At 42.3% G+C, this 24958-nt stretch overlaps 1 protein-coding gene across 5 annotated transcripts in view; it reads right to left on the bottom strand.

The window, feature by feature from the left end:
- Nucleotides 1-24958, bottom strand: part of TBC1D30 (TBC1 domain family member 30) — an 85229-nt gene that overhangs the window by 13108 nt on the left and 47163 nt on the right. For 3 of the 5 annotated variants that reach the window (XM_070621961.1, XM_070621958.1, XM_070621959.1), the window contains 7 exons: nucleotides 24445-24510; nucleotides 21992-22117; nucleotides 20090-20275; nucleotides 14080-14248; nucleotides 11991-12159; nucleotides 8039-8144; nucleotides 506-618 (listed from right to left, as the gene is read on the bottom strand). In XM_070621961.1, coding sequence (XP_070478062.1) covers nucleotides 506-618; nucleotides 8039-8144; nucleotides 11991-12159; nucleotides 14080-14248; nucleotides 20090-20275; nucleotides 21992-22057 — 809 coding nt within the window. In that variant the 5' untranslated portion in view covers nucleotides 22058-22117; nucleotides 24445-24510. The remainder of the gene's footprint in view (nucleotides 1-505; nucleotides 619-8038; nucleotides 8145-11990; nucleotides 12160-14079; nucleotides 14249-20089; nucleotides 20276-21991; nucleotides 22118-24444; nucleotides 24511-24958) is intronic. The other 2 variants (XM_070621957.1, XM_070621960.1) reach the window with 1 other exon arrangement.

Genomic DNA, 24958 nt, shown 5'->3' with positions numbered 1-24958 from the left:
CTTTCATCCGTATGAAATTTATTCTGATTTTTGGCGTGAGGTACGACTCTAACTTTCTTTCTTTCCGTATAGGTCTCACCGGCCCAGAACCATTTACTAAATAGGGTATCTTCACCATTGATTTGATATGCCAAGTTTCATATATTAAATTCCTGTATATACATTTGTCAATTTCTGGTCTTTATAGCATTTTAAATGAGCTCATCTGTCTCTTCAGGAACCAGTTGCACATTACTTTAATTATTGAGACTTTCAATATTTGATGTTTTTAAATAAGTAGTGGGGTTGCTAAATACGCCTTCAGTTTATGTTCCAATCTTCTTTGGAAAGCACACTTTTAAAAATCCCTGTCTTGAATTTAAATCAAAACCTTTTGGAAAGAGACATTCAGATTTTAAGTACCAAATTCCTCTGAACATATTTCTAGGGCTTAACAAATAATAAGTTACAATAACAAAGTATTGTTTTCCATTATGAAAACAATAAAAAAAAAAAAAGATCTTACCCAGAAACTGAGGTGGATTTAACTGCGGCTGGGAATGGAGTAATGTTGTAGGTGTATTTTTCCCTCAATTCTGCCAGCTGGGGGAAAGGGAATGGAGCCATAGAATAAACAGTCTGAAAAGCAAGAGCAAAAAGGCCAAGTCTGAAATGGCGGCCTGAACAACTCTGATCAATCCTAGGAAGACAAAGTTATGATTGGAGTGTGAAGAGCAGTATTGACTGCCCCTTCCACAGCAGGTGGAAAGACTCCACTTCAACATTCCCTTTGGAGAAAGACAAAAGGATGCCGGTCAATGCAGTGGGGCGTTCTCCCGCTGTGACTGGGCGTCCCAAGTGGTAAACACGGGTGGGCAGATGGGCATTCTGACTCCCTCCTGCTCGTTCGAGGTTGAGTTAATGCAGAAACCCACAGCTCCCCAGCACTTCTTTACCAACCAACCCAGCAAAGCTCTTCAGAGGGAGCCCTTGTCTTTCAAAGCTTTGTTTGATGATTTTTATCGACATTTAGTGTCAGCCTTCTGGGTAAAATTAGGTCTAGTGAGTGATCTTGTGATCAACTGCAAGCTTTCTCCAAAGATACCACCTTTTCCAATGTCTGTGAATGAGTTCTAGGTGAAAATTGTTAGCTGTTATTTTTAAAGAAATAAAAAATAAACAAGAAAAAAGTGACAGGGTATAAAGCATAGGCTGTTAAAAAAATCTATAAATAAAAATGGGAAAAGCACCTGTGCTTCCCCCAAAATTTGAAAATTATATATCATTCTATCAGCAGGAGAAAAGAAATCTTGTTTGCTCTTAATTTTATTAAAATTGAATTGCTCCCAACATATTTCTTCAGTTCTTCAGATTCGTACTCACCAGAAGACATATATTAATCACACTAACTTTCATTTCTCCCAGGAAGCTGTTCAAACCTCCTGATGACGCTTTTCTAGGAAAATTTTAACGTGGTATTTTTCATTTCAGCGGGACCGTTTTTCTGAAGGCTTAGGAGATATCCAATATTTGCATGGGGAGGAAAACAAGGGCTCAGAAGGCTGCTTACACGTGTGGCTGTTTCACTCTAGCTCTGAGCTCTGAGCCCCCGTGACGCTCCACCGCAGTTGTGAGCCTCAACAGCCTGTACATCTGACTGTCCTCAAACTTCAGTGTCCACTTAATCTCACTGCACCATCCCAAGATTCCAAACAAGCAACTGTTGGCTAAAATTCCTTCCCTTCGATTTCCCCGTCACTTATTATGCAAAGTACACAGTTTATGGGGACCACTAAAGTCATCTCCCAGCTGTCTTATCTCAGACCTACTTGATTCTACCCCAGGGCTGAGAAGCAGGACAAATTTACTAACAGTGAACTGTTCCCCCCTGGAAAGAAGCAGAAGTCGTCTTGGGGTTCCCACCAGTCTGGAGTGTGAAACTAAGCCAGCTCCCAACCTCTCTGGGCCTCCTTTTCCTCATCTGAAAAATGAAGGGCGTGAAACTCCAGACCATGATTACCTCTGAGAGGAGCGGGGTGGTGAAAGAGAGAGAGGTGGACGTGGGTGTTCACCTAGGTTGTTAATGTTTTATTTCTTAAGTTGGGTGGTGGGTATATAAGTTTTGTTATGTTATTTTTCATATATTCTGTCTGCCTGAAATACTTCCCCTAATTTCATTAACAACATGGTCAGAGTGAACTCTCACATTCTTTGATCCCACAAAGGGTGCCAACAGCTCCTCACCCAAGGAGAAGTCTTCCCTCCTCGCTCTTAGGACCTGTCTTAGCTCCAGACACCCTTCGAGGGAAAGAGAGAGATGTGAAATCCTCTCCTCAGCACCCGAACTTGAGGTCAGAGAGCGGCACCTCCACCTGGGCCTCAGCAGAGCGGCATCAGCCTGTCACCATCACACACTAACATGGTCCTGCTGCCGGGCCAAGAGCCAGCCTGCCCCTCACTCACGGGACCTTTTCTCTTTAACAATTTAGAAACTTGGTTCAGACATTTAAGAAACCCATACCATTTGGATTCAAATTTAAAAGATGAACTTATCGATTCTAGGAATTTCAAAATTCCTTACAAATGAAGAGGTCTCATTAAAGACAATTGTGAGGTAAACAGCTGAAGACTCACTTTGGTTTTTTTTGCCAGTTTTATAAAAAGATCAGAAAATTCCCTTGTCCGGCCTCATGCAGGAAGTTTATAAGAAAGGAGTGGGAAGTACGTTCCGTCCCTCCTTCGTCCCGTCCTGCCCCAGAGTGGGTGGCCTGGGCTCCTGTAGTGAGCTCCTTCAAAGGCCACTCAGCTGAAGACATTTGCCCAAAAAGAAAACTTACTCCATTGAGCTTTCATTCTCTATTCCTGGTCTTCCTTTCCCTATCATTGACTTCCAGCTACTCCTTCAAAGAAGAAATCAGTGTTCTTGAAACAAATGTGTTGATAGCACCTCTTTGCAGGTACCTCCCTCCCCAGGAGCTCTCTCTGGCGCATCTCAGACAGATGGTCAGAGGGGTCTTGCTTAAACTCTTCTCGTTATGGCTCACACTATTTTGCAGGGCGGATCGTTTCAACTTTGACAGCACTAATTTGTCAAACATTACCCTTCTATTGGACAAGCATCCACATCCTTGTAATTTCCACCCCATCACTGATGGAAAAAAATGAACAGTCCAAGGGCAGACCCTGCTTCATGGCCCATGAGAGCCCCCAAGGTAACAGTAAATTATTGACAAGCACTTTGGTTAGGTTTTTCCAAGCACCTACAAACGCTTCTAATAATCACATCTAATAACTTTTCTCTCTGTTGCCCTCAAGGAATTCATGAGAGACTTTGAAAAAAGTCCTCCTGAAATCCACATACACTAATTCAATGGCTTTCTCCCAATCTCCTTTTCAAACACCATTTTTTATAATACGCCATTGCTAAAAAAAAAAAAAAAAAAAAAAAAAAGAGTGTGGTGATTTACGAGGGGAAAAACCCAGATTATTTTGTGTATCGCACTGGGATCTGAAACGAATGGGGAAGACCAAACAGGGAGAATCCTTGCATCTCTTCAGCTCAAAAATAAAGATCTTACACGCAGTCCACATTCTTCATCTGGAGGCATTTCAAGTTTGCTGACAGATTTATGGTCCACTGTAACTGGATCACAGCCATTGAATTAATTTTTTAAAAAAGACTGAATACAGAAAAGAGAGTGGCTTGAAATGACATTCACCATTTCTCTCCTTAATCCTCTATGATGCCAAGGAAAACCAAGAAGTCTATTTACTATCCAAACTACTGACACATACTTACATAGACATTTATATTTAGGCACTGCTGAAAAGGAATTAAATTTCTTTTTTCATTATTGACACGCTTTACAAGAAACATGAAAACATAAGTTGTACAAAATTAGGCTCAGTTCATCCTCACCCAGATGTTTTCCTTGGCAAGAGAAATGCTACTAAAATAGTATCTAATCAATCAAGCCACAGCCTACATTTCCCCTCCAGGATTCTCTTAACACAGGATAAAGAGGTAATTCTCTTTTCTCCTGATACCTAAGATTAGAAATTCCTAGAGGAGAAAGTTGGCAAATCTCAACAACGCTCTCATTCCTTCTGGCAACGTTTAAACTTGAGTGAGATAAAATGTTGCTTATTCTTCTAGAGACAATTTCAGCTTTCAGAAAGACAAGTTTTGAAATAGGGTGGAAGCAGTTTGTTGGGTCGAGGGGAAAAGCACGGGGCCAGGAGAGGGGACCTGGGTCTCGGTCCTGGGTCTGCCATCAGATGACCTAAGAAACCGGCAAGATGCTCCCTCTCCAAGCCTTACTTTCCTCTCTCTGAAGTGACAGAATCAGGTGGGTTGATCCTCAAGCTTCTTTTAAGCCAGTGTTCCTCTAAGTGTTGTTTCAAAGCCACCTGCATCAGGACCAAACAGCTGCATCTCCATCCACTCCTGAGACGCTCCTTGGACACAGTCAAGTTTGGAAACCTCTGCCTCAAGTTCTAATGTTCTACGATTCTGTGTATTCGCTGAGCAACCCATGGGCATCCTTAGTGCAACTCTGGGTGCTATGGGGATACAGAGTAGGACAAGGCCCCTACCTATCATTAAGGAACTTGCTGCTTCATTAGAGAAATAAGATGACCATACGTGAAAAAATATCAAACAATATAAAATAACCTAATTAGCATTAAATCAATTGTTGAAAATCTTAAGTACTGAAGGAGCACGGAGGAGGCATCATCCCCAAGGGCTGAGATAACAGGCTGTGTGTGGGGGGAGGTGGAGCAGGCCCCAGGCAGGCAGAGAGGTTTCTCACAGAGAGAGTGTCAGAGGAACCACAAGCCCCGTCACAGGGATGGGCTCAGGCTAAGAGGGCTGGGTGGGGACAGGGCTGTGACCCGTGCAATCGGTCCCAGTTGTGAAGTCACAGGGAACTCCTTCGGATAGGTCAGGAGCACACCTCTAATGCAACCCTCTCCAATCAAACTCATCTTCCTCCGCCATGAACTTACGCTCTTCTTCCTGAGCTAGAAACTTGTAGACTGCGCTTGTCTCCCCCATTTCCTTCTCCCTCGTCCCATATCTATCTTTCATGGCCAAGTCGCATCAACTTCACCTTCTAAGTACTGTCTCTGTTCCATTCATTTGTTGCTTTTTTTTTTTTTTTTTTTTGAGGAAGATTAGCCCTGAGCTAACATCTGCCGCCAATCCTCCTCTTTTTGCTGAGGAAGAATGGTCCTGAGCTAACATCCATGCCCATCTTTCTCTGCTTTATATGTGGGATGCCTACCACAGCATAGTGTGCCAAATGGTGCCATGTCCGCCCCTGGGATCCAAACCAGCAAACCCGGGCCACCGAAGGGGAACTTGCGCACTTAACCGCTGCGCCACCAGGCCGGCCCCAGTTCCATTCTTGTTTCTACCCACCCCTGCCTCCTCCCAGGCCTCCTGCTATCAGACTGGACCCTTCAGAGCCACCCTTCACAGGACTGCCCATGTAGTCAACATCAGACAAAACTCAGCCAATTTCTCTCCTCTCCTCAAAACCTTGAAGGCCACAGTGCTTCTTTTTCCTTTCCCAAGGGCTCCACAGAAGCCCTAGACCTCCAACAAGCACAATTTCACAACCACTGACAGGAAAGATCAAGCCCACACTCCCATGGTTGCGGTCTTCCATAAGCCATCCTGATACCAGACCACTTGTAGTTTCCTTCACACGCCACACAGGTTTTCAGTGCTCTGCCCTTGCTCGTGCTGCCCCGTCAATCACAAACTGCCTGTCTGCTCTGCACCACCACCTCCAACACACTCACACACACACACACACACACACACCGCACCCGTGAATACACGTATACACATATACACACAGAGCCTGAACAACTCCTACTTGTCTTTAAAGGTAAAACCAGACATAAATTCCCTCAAAGAAGGCTTTTGACATACAGAGATGCTCAATAAATATCTGGAGAAGTTAATATAGGGCTTAGAAAACTAGGCTGAAGCATTTTGTTTACTGCAATTAATAACAAGCAAGCAGTGAAGGTTTCATGAAGAACAATGAAATGACCGAAGCAGTAAGTGTGGACAATTGCTCCAGAAGCAAAATGCTGACCGGACGAGAGCAGAGGGGACCTGGAAGGACGGCCGTCATCAGTGACGGATGTCTAATTCAGCAATTACTTATGGAAAGAGAGAAGGCAGAAAACGAATGGCAGACTCTCAATAGATGTTTGCTTAATGAATTAATAAATGTACTGACACCCCCAGAAAAAGGCAAAATGCTGAGTGTTACGAGCAAAAGCACAGTCTCCGTCCTCAAGGAACTTAAACTGTCACCGAGGAAACCAGGTAGTGTCTTAACTCAAGGCAGAACGTGACAAATGCTCACAGGAGAGGCACAAAGACAATGTCGGGGTGACTTAAAGAAATGGGAGATGATTTTGGTTGAGACCATCAGAGAATGTGTCACAAAGGAGATGGCGTCTGAACTGGAACTTTCACAAGGAGGCAGTCCTTAACCACGTGATGGCAGAAGAGGAAGACTGAGCAGAGAGCAGAGGAGGCACCTCACCAGGCATGTCTGGGAGCATGGAGCACAGTTTAACTTGACTAGGATCGGTCAAGGGTACAAAAGGAGGAACAGGAACCATGGCTGAAAAGGTAGCTTAGCGCCAGAGAGTCGAGAGCACTGGCTGATAGGCTGAGAAAGTCATGCCTTGTTTTGGAGGCAGTGGGAGCCACTGAAGTTTCATGAGTGAGGGAGAAGGGACGCTATCTCAGAGTCCTGCTTGGGGCATACGCGTTGGGCAGTTCTGCAGGATGTAAAGGATGTCCTCTGTGTTGAACGCCAAGCACTGACCTGCAGTGATGGTCAATAAAAGACACTTGCCTCCAGGAGAGAATGAGTGAGGGACGAAGCAACGGCACAGGATGTGTGAAAAGGGTTGGAATCAGAGGGTCAGACAGAACACTTCCTCCTCCGAGACAGAAAGGAGGAAGAAAGAAGAGATGAGAATGCAAAGAAAAGCTGAAATAAAAATACGGATGTTCAGGGAGGTTCTATCAGGTGGTCAATATTCTCAATAAATCAGGTAGCTTGTCTGCTAAAGTGAGGGATTCTGAGAAGGAGTGGGGGTGCTGAGAAATGAGCAAAGTTACGGAAGCTCCTCCAGTCCTGGAGCAGGGGCCTGAGGCTTCATTTTCTAATCTGTCAACTGGGCCCCAGAACCCAAAAATGACCTCAGGCATGGAACCTCATATGAAGGGAAATGCTGAAACCAAGAAAAAGGAGGGAGAAATCACAGAGAAAGAAGGAACTGAGGCCCAAGGACAAGCTTGGAATGGCCCACAGTTGGTCAGTGAGCAAGAGAAAGACCCAGGAAGAGAACAAATGGTCAGAAGCATCGGAGGAGAGTGAGGACAAAATTAGGTCACAGAACCTAATGGAAGAGACAATGTGAACAAGTCCACTATCCCTTCTAGACTCCTGTCGATTTCAATGACTCAGCGAACGTGATATTAGACAGAGCAACGTGCCAGCAAACAACAAAACCTTTCCAGTCTTTCATATTGAAATTTATGATTAATATATAATATAACATGAATAGAAAATGTGGGCAAAACAACTAAAATGCTGATTAGAATAATCTCCTTTTTATCCTCAACAATTCCTTCCTCAAAATAATTATTTCACCCCACAAGTCTCCCTTTAATAAGACTAAGAATCAGATTCAGAATAAGCACCTGGTAATTTGGGGGGGGAGGGAGGGTCTGGTTTATTTTTTTTTAAATATATTTTTGTATTGTACCTCATGATTTTTAAGCAACACAGTCTGAATGAAAGCCACAACAAATATCCATTATTCATTATTTTCATTATTCACTCCTTCCTCTTGTGACGTGGTTAGATTCTTATCCCATTATATATAGACTCGTGGTCAGGTGATAAACTAAATCTGCGGGCTGACCAGTACATTTCCCGAGACCCCTGCTCCAGCACTGCTGTTCCCACAGTACCCAGGGTTCCCCGAGGCAACACAGACCGTGCTGCCCACTCACTTGCATGAGTTCATGGCTTTCCAGAAGGTCATTCTCCAGCATCTCCTGGGTGAGGCGCCCCATGGTGCCGTAGAATTCATCCGCTGTTTCACAACATTCTATCTGCCTAGATAAAGAAAGGACAGAGAAAGACTCGTTGAGGACACCCACAGTGTCTATCAGGTGCATGCTACAGGTACAACTGATGTGTCACCTCCCGCTCAAAGCAATCAAGTTAGCAGGCCACAAAAATCAAAATCCCAGAACACGCTCCCAGTGTAGTCTGCTGTATGCAGAGAAAAGACAAAAAAAATACCAAAGGCAGCTCAGAGGACTTATGACAGGATGAGTTTCCATCTTTCCTACCCTGCTCCCCAGCCAGCCTCACAGCCCCACTGTGGCATCTTTACTGCATCCGTGTGACACTTTCTATACATCAGAATACCCACAACTGATCAGAAACCATAACCAGGAAATTGGGTACTGAAGACAATTACCCCCTGGAGGGAATCTGTTGCTGTTAATCTGCAGACTGCAATATCGTTGACAGACTGAACCCAGACCACAGTAGAAGTGAACGAGGGAAAACACAAGAACTTGATCTTATTTCATTCTTGGCCTATTTCATCAGTCCACAGGATGTTTTCACAGGCAGGATTTTTCCAGTTCTTCTCAGGGCCCTGCCGCTGGTTGGAGATGACGCCCTGCTTCTTGTGTTGGGTTCCACATGTAAATAAAGACTCTGCCACCTGGCAACCTATTACTGACCCTGTTTGTATAGTAGGATAATCCTATTTGCCCACCGAGTACAGACATGTAGTCAAGACACACTAATGTTGGGGGATTTCCCGAAGGCCATCCAGAAAATACGATGATGGGGATCTTTAGGCTCTGGAGTGCCGTTCAAATCCCATTGCCACAATCATGTAAATGCGTAAATGAAATAAACTGCTGATGCATTATAACAAAGACACAGAGTAGCATGTGGGCATAAATGAAAAGGTGGTTAAGTTTACCCTGGGGCATGAGGAAGAGAAACAATGCTTGAGATGAGTTTCGAAAAACATTCTCCGAGTTGACAAGGAAGAAAAAGCATTCCAAAGACGTGGATGCAGGAGACAGCAGGCCCTGCTAGAGAACTGCAAGTAGCTACACACGACCAGAGTTGGGGGTGGCTGCACCGCCAGAGGGAGCCGGCGAGAGCTGAAGGTGGAGCTGCAGAGCGCAAATCGCCGGGGCCTCACCCGCCAGCTGAGCCCCTTCAGGGCAGGAGTCACTGAAAGGCTTTTAAGAGGGAGTGTGGGAGCAGAGGTGCCCTTGGCAAGGGGGGCCTGGAGGTGGCATGGCAAGTATGGGGTTCCACGGGAGACCTGGGAGGATTCACCGCAACAGGCCAGGCAGGAGGCAACAAGGGATCGAACCAAAGCAGTAGGGTCAGAGGAGAAAGGACACGGAAAAGGGGTACCAGTATGGTGAGCTGATGGTCCATAACTTAAATACCCCCAAAGCACCGTTGGTATGAGTGAGAGGAAGAAACTCCAAGTTGCAGAAGCAAGGTGAAAGGAGACGTCCCCTGGATAACCATAGTGAAGGCACATACGTTACTCAGGGGTACGCAAACTGGAGGTTACCTACATGCTGTTTAGGGTTTTTCCAATGGAGAGTTTGTGCAGAAGTTCACAGGCACTGGAATCGGAAAGATCCAGGATTAAGTTCCGGGTCTGCTACTCATTAGCTGGGTGACCTTGAACTAGTAATTAACCTTCCCGGAGTAGTTTTCTCACTTGAAAAGACAAGAAGAATCACCCTACCCACTTCACAGGGTCATGGGAGAACGAATGAGATAATGTGTTTAAACTGCCAACATAATGACGCAACTGATGAGGCCTGCTGGTTGATTTCGTTTCGCTTAACAAGCTGCGTGCTCAAAACATGTAGAATTATAACGAGCAAAGACTCTGAAACATTTACAATCCCACCAGTGTGGTTCATATATGGCCTGAACTTCATGAACAGTAGCTATTTATTATCAATGGATTCACATTATTAAAAGCGCAGATTCTAGAGCCAGCATACCTGGGTTCAAAACCGGGCCCTTCCACTTACTAACTGCGTGACTTTGGGCAATTTACTGAACTTCTCTATGCCTCGGTTCCCACATCTGTAAAATGGGGATGATAACAGTACCCACCTCATGGGATGACAGTGAGGACTAAAGGAGTTTATTTTACATCTAGAGTGCTTAGAACAACGCCTGTCCACTGTACACACTCAACGAACACTGGATTTCAAGCACAGTTATTATTTCAACAGTGTGACATCCCTGGGATGACTGTATGAGTAAGTTCTGATCCTACAGATAACAGAGAGATGGGAGTAAAACCAGAATCACCTCTTTTCCCGCTGCCCCATAATTAAGAATTAACACAAGGGTGACCATAGCTGAGCCAGCATACAATAAAGTGCTTACTATTTTAATCCTATAAACTAGTTACTCAGTAACTGGATTATCACGCCTAGAGAAACTATCAAAGCTCAAAGAGCTTCCAAGGTGTAGAGGAGGCTGGAAATATCTGACAGCAGAAAGAGGTAGACATTGGGAGAAAATGAAAAAGATAAGTAAATAGCACCCCAAATCCCCCACAGATGATTTTTTTTTTGCCTAGCTGAAAAGCAACGTACAATAAAATAGTCAAAGCAGTCAGCTATGTGATGTTTACACACACTTACACACAACAATGATTTTTTAAATCCCTGAATTGATAGTTGCTGGATCTTTCTTGCAAAAAGTAAAAAATGCTACAAGTCTCCTAGGAAAAACTTATACATGAAAAGACTAGTTAAAAGACTTTTGAAACAAAACACTGGCAGTGATTTACTAGTTTTCTGATATGTTGTCTCTGGCTATCCAATCAAGTCATCTGTAGCTCTAGGAAACAAATATTAAAAACTTCTCTGCATCTTAAGTTAACTCTAACAATTTCAGCCTAATATTTCTTCCATTATCCAAAAGGCAGAATTTTAACATAATACTCACAATATATTAGAGATGGGTGAAAATACCCTAGTTTTCTCAGCCCTGCCACTAGTAAGGAAGGTAAGTAAAATCTATTTGGTAATATGTTTGGTGGTAATAGACTTCAACATAGAATTAATTCTTGATGAAAGGAAAGAAGTTACATGTGTTCTGCTATTGACTATGTACCAAGTGCCATGCTAGATACTTATACATATAATCACATATAATCTCATTTATCACAGCTCTAAACAGCAGACCAAAATAAGAAAGATTCAAAAACAAGACAAATTGCGATATTGACTGACAAACCCCCCCACCCTTCTCCAGATCTCCCAGTTCCTCTTCCATCTAAGTTCCTCTCCCTCTTCCCAGCTTCCCTCTTCCCAACTAGTGTCAGGAAAGATGCTGAAAAAGAGTAAACCAGCCAGAACACTAGCATGGGAAGGAGGAGGGGAGTCTACAGGCCTGAAAAAGCCTGCCCCCTTCTCTAAAATAGATTCCATCTCTGGGGGCCAGCCCGGTGGTAGCGTGGTTAAGTTCATGCATTCCACTTGGGCAGCCTGGGGTTCGCAAGTTCAGATCCTGGTGCAGACCTATACACTGCTCATCAAACCATGCTGTGGTGGTGTCCCACATATTACAAAATAGAGGAAGATTGGCATGGATGTTAGCTCAGGGCCAATCTTCCTCAAGCAAAATAGAGGAAGATTGGCATGGATGTTAGCTCAAGGCCAATCTTCCTCAAAAATAAATAAGTAAATAAATAAAATAGATCCCACCTGCCACCCAACATTGAAGAACGAGCCAGCTGAGATTTCAGAAGGCAAAGCGATTGCACAATTCATAACTTTCTCTTTTCCTCATACTTAATATCGATGTTTTACACATTAGAGCACAAAAATTGCATAAGCCCCTCCACACCACAGAACAGAACAGAAGGGGGAAATCACTTACTCTCCCAATTTTGCCCAGATCGCCAGTGACACCCTTAGGATGATTTCCGAACCTTCGAAGAAGACTGAATCCCAAATCTTTAAAACTGTGTGGTTAGGGAGGCACGTAGCGAAGAGAGTGAGGAACCACTGCATGGTGAAGACATTCGTCAGCGGGGGCTCATATCCACCTGGAAGAAAACCAGCACTCCACAATTCTTCAGAACTGACGACTGCCGACATATAAAAATACCCTCTTTCAATCTTCCGCGGCCACCCAAATCTGTTACACTGCCTCACTGACTTGTTAATATCTCTAAATTCTGGTTCTTTCCTGTTTTCTTTTTTTTCCTTTTTCTGGAAGAACATAGGTGTTTAATAAAAATTTCAATAATATGAACTTTACAAATTCTTTGCGATATTTCAGAAATCTTAACCTAAAACTTAATTTGGCTCTACCTATTGTGGGGTGCTGAAAACTAAGGAAAATATTTTCCTCACCAAAAACAGGATAGAAAGAAAGGATTTAAGCCTCTCAAAGGCAAAAGCCAATTTTCGAAACCAGGTAAAGCCCACGTGTATTCAAATGCTGCTGATAAAAATAAAATTGTTCATTACATATTACTTGTCTACTTCTTAAATTATACACAGTTCTAATACCACAATGGAATTAAACTAGGAATCAACAACAGAAAGATAGCTGGAAAATCCCAAAATATCTGGAAATTAAACAACATGAAATTTTAAAATACTTTTAACTAAACTGTACACAGTTTTAAAGATCTGGGATCCAGCTCACTTTGAAGTTTCTAAATTAAGTAAAAACACAGAGCTCTCTCCCATTTCCTGTAATGGCATAAGAATGTATTTTAATAAAATACAAAAATTTAGATACGTGGACTAATCCTCCCTCCAAATTACAGTCAGAATGTGCATTTACGCAAATATAAGCAAAAAGAGATGTGTTCTCCCACACTCATTTTCCTTCTTCCTACCTAGGAAGAAAGGGAGACCTTTGTTCAGAGACTAGAGTCTGAGGTCACCCCGCCATGGGCAAGTGCAGGGCACCTGGAGCACAGTTAAGTGTGTCTGACTATGGGGCAGGCAAAGTGGTTCTACATGGAAGCGTTATGAAATCCACATAGGTGCAAAATTATACTGCACAGCCAAATTAAATGAGATTATTCAAATGGCTTTGAAGGAAATGCTTAGACACCACCCAGGGGTCACTAAAATTTCTAGCGTATTTTAATCACAGATTAAGTCCTCAAAATCCTTTAATATTTTCCCAGATTTAAATGCTTAGGTCAGGATCCAGCAACCATTTACAGAAACACAACAAACTTGTGACTACTCTTTCTGGTATCCCGAGCACAGCCACGCAAGTGCAAGCAGGGGTGTAGTTGCAGCTACCAGCTCAGGCACTTTGGAAAGCTGGACGATGCCCACTAGATGACGGCCACTCTCAGACCCGCCTGCAGAGCCATCTCCATCACTGCCCCACTCAACCCAGTGCCCTCACGGGTGAGCTTCTACCCGGAGGTCCAGAAGAGACATCCTCCAGAAACAACTAGCCCGTTCACCTCAGCTAAACCTAAACACCCTTAGCATGAATGAATAAAAGGAGCATTAAACATTTCAATCCAAAGGACTGCTTTTATCTCCTGCCATTTGATGAAAATACACACTCCATTCCCCATAACCTCAACAGTTCAGGCAAAACCACAGTTTGTGCTAAATTCTATCCGTAGCTCAGTTTTAAAGAACTCCTATAGGTTTGCACCAGCTTAGAGCAGTTTAACTAGATGGTAAGACCCAGACACCCTTCTTCATCTGGAGTACAATACATCACTTTAGCTGTTGATCTGATACTGGTGAAGTCTGAGGTTCCTGGCCAACTTCCTAACCATGACCAGTTAGCAATTCAACACGTGGCTCTAGTTTTTTTCAGTTTTGTTTTTATGCTCTAGAAATCAGTTTCATGGCAGCAAACTCTCACCAACAGAAACACCTGAAAACCTGTATTTCCATCAAAGCTTAGGCTCATATGGACAGTGGACGCAGAGAAGTAAAGTCCTTTCAAAGGCATGACAGCACTGGGTCATCACTACCTCCACTTTCCTTGTTGGCAGTTCTCTGAAGAGTGTCCAGGTGCTGAGACAATTCAGGGAGCTTCAGTCTCAGGAGGTCTCTGAAGACGGCCATATCCACAGACAGCGCCTGGAGATTATTGACGAAATAGCTTTCAGGAAGCACCTTATCAATAAGGTAAATCATAATCTGAAGAAAAAGGTAAAGAACAGGACGGCTTCATAAAAACTGGTATCTTAACATGTCCTAAATAGAAAGAACATATTCAAATGGGTAAAATACAGCTAGCCAAAGCACACTATCCTTTAAATGTGTCCATACCAAATGTTCTGGATTTTCTAGGCTCATCTCCACCCTGGGTAAGGAGCGGGCGGCATAATTATCTCAGTAACTCAGACCCAGAATCTGCTTCTGTCTGAAATTTCTAGACAGACCACTAGACCTGAGTTCACCCCATAAGTAGCTGTGTTCAGACAACCCTCAGTCTCGCTCCGAGAAAGTCACAGAGCGCCTCCTTCATCAGCAGCCAACGGGAATCTCAATACTGGCCGTCATAAAACACCCGCCCGAAGCAGGTCTCAAGATTCACTCACCGTTTACCTGAGTTATTAGAACAACCAATATTGGCTTCTTGTCCACTTTCCTCTCCTGGGAGAATGCACCAAGGTTTTGTTTGAACAAATGGTACTCTTAAAATCTGGATTTCTTTCATAAGATCGTCTCACAAGTTCTTCAAATTTACTATTTTTATTCTCACTTTTCCATTTGAGTTACCTTTTCTAAGATGTCAAGAACCACTAGAACGATCCCGCAAACGCACCTGAGTTCTATCCATCAATCTCTGGTCCTCTCCCTGTCAGCTCGCATGCTATTTATGCTCCCCTCCCAAGAAGACCCACTCATTCCCCAGAGCACAGGAAAAACAGCCTTCAGAACAAAATCGTAGCTGGCCCTACCTGTTGGTAGAGAAGCAGCTGTCTCACATTTTTATTTTCAGCATATCACAAAATCCTATTTTCCAAAACAACTATCTCCCAGACCTGACAAGGGCTCCTTTTTCTCTCAACCCTGGCTTGGGATTTCTACTTTGAGGGTCATAGTCTTGACGAAGTCAATAAGGGCTGGGGCATACTCTTGAGAAGGTCCCTCTGAGGCCTTTATTACAGGAGGGGACAGGCCCAGGGAGTCTCCTCAGCCTTCTTATGTTGGGACAGAATTTCCCAGGTAAATGCATCATCATCTTGGAAATAGGAGCTTAGCAATAAAAGGAATATATTCAATCTGAGAGGAGGGAGGAGGTCCTGGACAGACCGGGGCCAGCTGAGGTGAAGAGCAGATCTCCAGCAGAGCAGAGAGCCCTGGCAGGGACCTTGCACTCTATGAGTAAGGAGAAGAGCGATTTATAGGACCAAAAAGCAAAATTTAAAGGTATGTCTGTCTATCATTGCATTTTTCACAAGGATATAAAACTGAGATAGATACTTAAGTTTTTGTGAAGAAATTATGATCCCTCAAAGTTACATGAAACATGAAAAAAAATTCCAATTATCACAGTAATTCTTGTGACACATTGAAATCCTCTGTCTAAAGGCACCTCAAAGTCTGACGTAAGCCGTAAGAGCAGCTATGTCTTATGGCAGGTATGTCACTCCATCCACTACCGTGTTTCAAAGGCCAAACGTTAGATCTTAAAAAACAAAAATTAGGATAAATAACGGCAATAGAGGAAAAATAGTCTTTTCAACCAAGAGTGCTAGAACAATTGGACATCCACATGCAAAAAAAATGAACCTAGACACAAACCTTACACCTTTCACAAAAATTGACTCAAAATAGACCATAGACCTAAATGCAAAATGCAAAACTATGAAACTCCTAGAAGATAACATAGCCTAGATGACTTTGAGTATGGCAATGACCTTCCAGATACAACAGCAAAGGCACGATCCATGAAACAAACAATTGATAAGCTAGACTTCATTAAAACTAAAAACTTCTCCTAAACTAAAAACTAAAAACAACATCCAGAGAATGAGAAGACAAGCCACAGAATGGGAGAAAATATTTGCAAAAGACACATCTGATAAAGGACTGTTCTCCAAAATATACAAAGAACTCTTAAAACTCAACAATAAGGAAACAAATAATCCAATTAAAAATGGACCAAAGACCTTAACGGACACCTCACCAAAGAAGATATTCAGATGGCAAATAAGCATACGAAAAGATGCTCCACATCATATGTCATCAGGGAAGTTCAAATTAAAACAACAATGAGATACCACTACACACCTATTAGAATGGCCAAAATCTGGAATGCTGACACCATCAAATGCTGACAAGGATGTGGAGCAACAGAAAATCTCATACATTGCTGGCAGGAATACAAAATGGTATACAGAAGTACCCCCTTACCTGAGAGGGGATACATTCCAAGACCGCTAGTGGATGCCTGTAACTACAGGTAGGACCAAACCCAATACGCACTATGTTTTTTCCTATACATACACACCTATGATAAGGCACAGTAAGAGATTAACAACAACTTCTCTTTGGCATATCTGAATCGCCAGCATCACAACACTCGCACTTCGGGGCCATTATTAAGTAAAACAAGGATTCCTTGAACAAAAGCACTGCAAGACCCCACAGTCGATCTGATGAAGGAGAGGGCTGCTAGTTGACTAATGGGCAGGTAGCATATATGGCGTGGATCTTCTGGACAAAGGGATGAGTCACTTCCCAGGCAGGATGGAGTGGGATGGCACAAAATTTCATCACACTGCTCAGAACAGTGTGAAATTTTAACTTATGAATTGTCTATTTCTGAAATTTTCCATTTAATATCTTCAGACCAAGGTTGACCACAGGTAACTGAAACCAGAAAAGCGAAACCACAGCTAAGGGGGGACCACTGTAGTCACCATGGAAGACAGTCTGGTGGCTTCTCACAAAACTAAACATACTCTCACCATACGATCCAGAAATCACACTCCTCGGTATTTACCCAAACTTACGTCCACACAAAAACCTGCACAGATGTTTACAGCAGCTTTATCCATAACTGCCAAAACTTGGAAGTAACCAAGCTGTCCTTCAGTAGGTGAATGAGTAAGTAAACTGTGGTGCATCCAGACAGTGGAATGTTATTCGACACTAAAAAGAAATGAGCTAACAAGCCATGAGGAGACACGGAGGAAACTTAAATGCATATTACTAGGTGAAAGAAGTCAATCTGAAAAGGCTCCATATGATTCCAACTGTATGACATTCTGGAAAAAGCAAAACTACGGAAACAGTAAAAAGATCAGTGGTTCTTGGCGTGGGGCGGGGGAGAGGTGAACAGGCAGAGCACAGAGGATTTTTAGGGCAGTGTAAATATTCTGTATGATATTATAATCATGAATTCACGTCATTACACATTTTTCCAAACCCATAGAATATACAACAACAAGAGTGAACCCTAGTGTGAACTATAGACTTTAGGTGATTATGAAGCGTCAAGTAGGTTCATCGACGTTAACAAGTATACCCTCTTGTGAGTGATGTTGATAATGGAGGAGACTGCATGTGAGGAGGAGCGGTGTATGCTAAATCTCTGTACCTTCCTCTCAATTTTGCTGTGAATCTAAAACTACTCTAAAAAAACTAAGTACGTCTAAAAAAATAAATAATAGGAGAGCTCCAAATTTCTAACCAATAGTTTAAAACAGTTACTAAGAAAAAACAGTAAGTGCTGAAGAGCAGAAAAAATAGTATACCCACTTCTAAAAACCATATATTATTTCCCTCATAACTACAACTTGCAGAAGCCAAAACAGCGTCTGGAAAAACACTGACACCGATCTTGTCCTTTGGGTCAGAAGTGTTTCTTCATGAATTCAGCCTTCCTCTCTGCATATTAAACATCTAAACACAAGATTCCTAAATGATGGTGATGTCATTTCATTCCACAGAGTTCATTTTCTTAGAAGCAAAAATGTAAATATTCAGTTTCACAGCTTTATCTAGTCCATCTTTTCACGCGAACTTTTAGATCCTCAAGCATCACTGAGCCCCTTCATGATGTGACCGGCGTGGGTACCCCATTCCCCAGCCTCTCCACCCACCTAACCTGAATGGTTTACTCCTACTTTTCAACAGAACCGTTCTCATTTTATAGTCATACGAATCGCATCTGAAAAAAAATTGACTCAAGCTGACAGATTGAGTAAACAAAATTGCTTCTTAATAAAAACCGTTTTAAACTCGTGTATTTGATTGGTCACTGCCTGCTCCCACCACCCCCACCTATTTGCTAAACAAGTAACTTCAACGCTATTTCCTTAAACACATGAATGGAAAAAGTGAGAGGGCGAATACTGATTTAGATCATGTCAGGCTGGGTTTATAATTAATTCCACCATAATGTGTATAAAACCAGGAGGAACACTGGTTTATTTTTCCATATGACACCAGTCAGCGATTGAGTATCACTGAGATATTCAGCACAATCAAACACAGAGTGGGGCGTGGGGGAGCGGGTTCTCGAATACACTAAGTACCCCTCCCATCCATCACAAAGCATTGCAATCAACAGCAGTTCAAGGGTTCAAATATGAATTAACAACCCGATATTGCCCCAAGTAAATAGTGCAGTGGCCATCCTGCACGTGGGAAATGATTCATTTCTCATAAAGATTATTTCTGGTGACTGACTGACTCACATTCAGACCCATAAGCCTAAATTGCTACTGTCTCATCTCAAAGAATTTCCAGAATTTTTTTCTTTTTTACTAATAAAGGTCTTAGGCATCGAAGATAATAAAAGATAATAAATATAATGCACTTCATAACCTTTCTCCATGCAAACACCTTACATCACAGACATTCACTCTCAGCCTACCTCCTCCACACCTCGCCCCAGATGTGAAAGAGGAAGGCAACTTCATAAGACCCAACCAGAATTAAGCATAACTGATGGAGTAGGCAGTTTCTACTATGACCCCTCCCTGGTGATCCCCCACTCCTGGGAGTCACACCCTCATATAAGCCCATCCCCTTGGGTATGAGCTGGACCTAGTGACTGGCTTCTAATAAACAGAATACAGCAAAAGTGAGGGAACGTCACTGCTAATATGAGGCTACAAATCTGTGAGTTAATCTCTCTTGCCTTGCTCACTCTCTTGCTCACTCTGAGGGATGCCAGCCACCATGTGGTGAGATGGACAGGCCCACATGGCAAGAAACTAAAAAAGGCCTCTGGCCAACAGCCAGCAAGGAATCGAGGCCCTTAGTCCAACAATATGTGAGGAATTAAATCTTGCTGACAATGACATGAGCAAACTTGGCAGTGAATGGTGCCTCCCAGTGAGCCTTCAGATGAGACTGCAGCCCCAGCCAACATCTGAATGTCCCAGTGACGTGACAGAGTCAGCTATGCCACACCCAGATTCCTGAGCAGAAGAAACTGTCAGGTAATACATGTTTGCTGTTCTAATCGGCTATTTTGTTATGCAGCAATGGACAATTAATACAATTAGTATTTAACTTGCTTTAAAAACATGATGTCTTATAAGTGACACTAAAAATATAATCATTCTCGGGGCTGGCCCCGTGGCCGAGTGGTTAAGTTCTCGCGCTCCGCTGCAGGCGGCCCAGTGCTTCGTTAGTTCGAATCCTGGGCGCGGACATGGCACTGCTCATCAGACCACGCTGAGGCAGCATCCCACATGCCACAACTGGAAGAACCCACAACGAAGAATACACAACTGTGTACCGGGGGGCTTTGGGGAGAGAGAGGAAAAAATAAAATCTTTAAAAAAAAAAAAAAAAAAAAAAAAAAAAAAAATATAATCATTCTCCTCCCATTTGGCAGCGACGTGAGTCTGTCACTTGACCTGGCTTGAACCTGGAGGCAGTGGTATCATGGATAATTACAAAGGTGGAGCACACACCTTGGAAGGGCTGGGGCATCAGAGAAGAGAAATGATGGTTCCAATGTTTCCCTCTCAGAAGAACCTCATTGCCTTCTTCAGACCTGATACTCACCTTCAGGGCATCCCCTTCGTTGCCTTCCACCACTTCCAGAATTAGTGCAGCCAGGATGTTAAAGCCTTGGCAGTACCCAACATTCTTGTTCCATCGGGCATAGGCCAACAGAACCCGTTTCAACACAACCCTGTCCCGCTCGGCCTCCTGGCCACAGTAGGAACTGCAGCCTGTGCGGTGAAGATCCTAAAACGCAAGCGAAACAGCATCTTTTAAAGTAATTCCTTACATTCTCTCCAAAAAATATCTTTATTTCTTTGTCTCAGCGTTAAACAGAATCAGACTACCAACATGGATTTTAGTTTTAAAAAAATGAATACGCACCTTACACACATGGGCCAAAACAATTTTTTTTAGTTTCCTTTTTCCTGTTTTCTAACATGCTAAGAGAAATTTTCTTCCCAGTTTTATTGAGATACAGTTGACTAAGAGACATTTTCAAGAGCTATTTCAGTCAGGCACATTTTCTACTTAAAGTGTTTACAGAATTAACACAAAAGTGACTCCGAATTAACAAAAATTACATTATAATTCCATATAAATTGACAGTCTGTTTTAATAATATGTCTCAGATAAAACAATAGTCATTTCAACACATGTATGAAGGATGTTAACATTATTCCTTTCTATAAAAAAATGATATAATATTGAGCTATCAAAACTCTAAATAATACTAAGGAGCAAAACCAAAACGGCAAAAAAATGCAAGCTGTACTATCAAGAGACAGAAAAACCATTCAGCCCAAGACAGAAAAAAATCATTCATCCAAACTGTTTCATAAATTTGAGTGAAAAAGACAGCAACATTTGCTGTGCTTTAATATTTGACGAGGGCAATATCCATAATTTAATAACCAAGCGGAGACTACGATTTTCAATAGCTGAAGTCATTTTAGTGACATAGCATTCACTTCAATGAGAAAAATGAAAGATCCGCTTAATAACATGATTGTTATAAAATGTGCATTGCCCTAATTCACAGTTTAAATAGAAAGAAAATATTTCAAATACAGAATACTTCATCTCTGAGGAACATAGTCTGAAATTCCAAATAAACCGCTCAAAGGTGGATAGCGCAAAGACTTTTCAAGTACACAAAATAGAATTCCAAAATTACATTTAGCGTTTATCTGAAACAGACCAAGTGAGATCTAGAAAGTAGCTCCTTTTAGTTAGTACTTCCTCACGAAAAAAGTATCTTCATAGCTGCCAAAACTCTAGCAATCTTCCGGTGACCAAAATTTAGATGAAACAAATTTCCTTTTAAAATGCCGGCTTAATTACACTGTGATGTACTTATATGAAATCAAAAACCTTTTGCTAGAGGCTTATGTAAGAGAAAGATAGTGCGATCAAATTGCATCAGCAGCCTGGGCTCTGGGCATCGGGCTCTAATCAACCGTAATAATCCCAGAAGGCAGACCACAGCTGCCTCCACAGCTGGCTTGAACCCTTGACCATCTGGTTCAAAGGAGACTCACCAGTCAATCTGTCCCCATAAACTGACAATTAAGAAATAATCAAAGACCTAGTAAGAGCCCAATTACTCTAATAGGAAATAGCCTTAAATTTCTCAGTCAGTGACTTTTATGTAAATATCCAGTTAATAGCACTGACCCGGGCTAAAGAAAAATAAAAAGGGAATTTCAATCTCCTATCATGTGAGCAAGATAAATAAACTGAATATGAATGGAAACATTTTCTCCTTACTGGCAACATACAAATTTACGAAGACAAGGCATAGTCAAAATTCCCCATCAAAAGGTTGTTAACTAATGAAATGAGGAAGCAGAAAATATACAGACATTCAGACCCTAAGGTTTGATCCTCTGTCCAGGAAACATCTGGCTCTTCGAATCTCCCCTCTAAGTTAGGACAACAGGCCAAGCTCGGGAGCATTACCTTGACTATCTGAATTCCCATTGAGTCATCGTCAGGATTACTCCTTTCATTGAAAGTGAAGCGCATGGTTTTGTCCCAATCGATCGCTATACTGTGCAAATAATGATCGGCCAAGGTCAACCAAACCTAGAATATTAATGGATAAAGAAGAATACTAAAGCAAAATACATAATTTCACCTTCCTTTATTAAAAATAGTTATTCCAGGAGTCGGCCCTGTGGCCCAGTGGTTAAGTTCTCAGCAGCCCACGGTTTCACTGGTTCGGATCCTGGGCGCAGACGTGGCACCGTTCATCAAGCCATGCTGAGGCGGCGTCCCACATGCCACAACTAGAAGGACCCACAACTAAAAATATACAACTATGTACTGAGGGGATTTGGGGAGAAAAAGCAAAAAAAAGAAAAAATAGTTATTCCACCCAACAGAAAAATGGGAACTGATCCTAGACCAGATACAGCCCACATGGAGAAATCTACTTTTCACTGAAAGTTTGCTGTACTGAATTATACCAATTAGGGCCTTGCATTTATTCTTTCAATTAATATTTGTCGAGTTCCTACTATGTACCAAGCAATGATCCAGCCACGAAAGATACTGTTAAGAAAACAAAGAGATTTTTCAGATTTTATTTCAATTCACTGGATTGGCTGTATTATCGTATGAGTTTGTTATATTCGCTCTGCATTGCTCTCTCTGCTTGAGCAAGAGTCACCTGGTCATTCGTGGAGAATGGGCCTTTTTTTACCATTGGGTGGCCTTTACCTTTCAATCATCCCTCCCTCATACAGACAAAAAACCTGACAGATGGGCTCCCAGAATGAACATCCTTTTCAAGAGTCACTGGATATTTTTACTCCTTTGATTACCTTGTTCTCAAAAGCTGTTTCTGAAAGACGTATTTCACAATGCCATTTTTAATGTATATTTTGAGGGACACTCAATGTTCAAATTCTAGGAGTATTAAGACTAGGTTTATAAATTAATATACTAAGAAAGCATTTCAAGTCTTGGTATTTGAATATAATTTAGCAGGAAAAACACTGATTAATATCTCCAGCCAGACTTCTCTCCCAAACATCAGAATCCTATGTCTAAACGTCTACTTGACACCTTCAATTTAGATGTCTAATAGGCATCTCAACCATAACAAATCCAAAACCAATCATATCCAAAACCCATCATCTAATCCATCACCCCTCAACTATACATACACACACACACACATCTGCTCCTCCCACCTGAGTAAATAGTAACTCCACTCTTCCAGTAGCTCAGGTCAAAACCTTGAAGTCATCACTGACATCCCTTTGACACCTTATTATCAATCCAATAAAAATTCATGTCAACTCAGCCTTCAAAATATATCTAGAATCCGACCCTTTCTCTCCATCTCCACGGCCACAACCCTGACTGCTCCGTCTCCTGCCTGAATTATTGCTAGTCTTCTACTGGTCTCTCTGCTCCTGCCCTTGTCTCTCATATTCTCAAGTTAGTAGCCAGAGCATTCCATTTAAAATATAGTTGTAATGGGGCCGGTCCCATGGCCAAGTGGTTAAGTTCACGCACTCTGCTTCAGAGGCCCAGGGTTTTACCAGTTCGAATCCTGGGTGCAGACATGGCACCGCTCATCAAGCCATGCTGAGGCGGCATCCCACATGCCATAACTAGAAGGGCCCACAACTAAAAATACACAACTATGTAGTGGGGGGCTTTGGGAGAAAAAGGAAAAATAAAATCTTTTAAAAAGTAAAAATTAAAAATTAATTAATTTAATATAGTTGTATCGTGTTAGTCCCCTGCTCAAAACTTTCCAATGCTTCCCATCTCACACTGGGCAAAAGTCCCACTATGGCCTACAAGGTCGTATCTGCCATTCGTCTGGTCCCATCACATCACCTTTGTGACCCTCTCTCCAATTGCTTTCCCCTTCACTGTGCTTCACCCTGTGGCCTCTCGCTTTCCCTTGCATACTCCCGAGATGCTGCTGCCTGAGGCCTTTCCTCTGCTAGGAGTTCTCTTCCCCCAGGTAGCTGCAAGGGCCAACTGCTCACCTCCTGCGGGGCCCTATTCAAACGTCACCTTGCTATTTAAAATTCCACCTCCTTATCCCCATTCCCTCACACTCTCCTTATTTCTTTCTCTGCTTTATTTTTATCCAAAGTACTTATCACCATCTGGCATACTTTATATTTTATTCAGTGTAAGCTCCATGAGGACAAAAACTTCAGTCTGTTTCTTTTGTTTGTTTGTTTGCTTGTTTTCCACTGCTGTACCCTCAGTACCTAGAACAGTACCTGGCACAGAACAGATAATCAATAAATACTTATTGAACAAATGAATAATGAATAGTGGTTTCAAATTACTAAATCTAGAATATCTTTCTAACATTCTAGACACTGTAAAGGGACAGAGCAATGGTCCTTCTACATGTTAGCCCTACAAATCCTCCTCACCTTTCTCCTCCATTCCTTTGGGATCCCTGTCGACAGTCGGGCAACCGCCTTGAGGGCATCATACCACTACGAACAAAAAAGAAATACTGGCAAAGTGATAATATTGACCTGGATAAGCACTTTTCAACCTTTTTCCCATCTTGACATCCATGGAGTATGATAAAATTTGTACAGCACACTGGGGCAAACAGGCAGAGCTTCTTTCAGCTGGATATGACTGCTCTGAGGACTATGACTGCCCCAAGCCTCCTACCACCTTAGGTTCCCTTAACACAGCTGTGACGAATTTGCAACACACACACAATAGCTGGGAAGCTCTGGTTCAGAAACCAAAACATGCATTATGGATTCAGAATAAAAGACATAAGGTTTTTTACAATTTTTTCACACTTACACCATTAATAGAAAGTACAAAATTCTTCATTGCAAGCATAAACCCAGGCCACTTGTAGCTTCGTAAGTTAATTAGTCTCTAATTTCAAAAACTTGATCATCTTCTTATGCATATCAAAGT

This window comes from Equus przewalskii, chromosome 5 (genome assembly GCF_037783145.1).
Source record: "Equus przewalskii isolate Varuska chromosome 5, EquPr2, whole genome shotgun sequence".
NCBI classification, from domain to species: Eukaryota; Metazoa; Chordata; class Mammalia; order Perissodactyla; family Equidae; genus Equus; species Equus przewalskii.
Note: the sequence above shows the minus strand (reverse complement) of the source record. Positions and strands in the feature narration are given on the sequence as shown.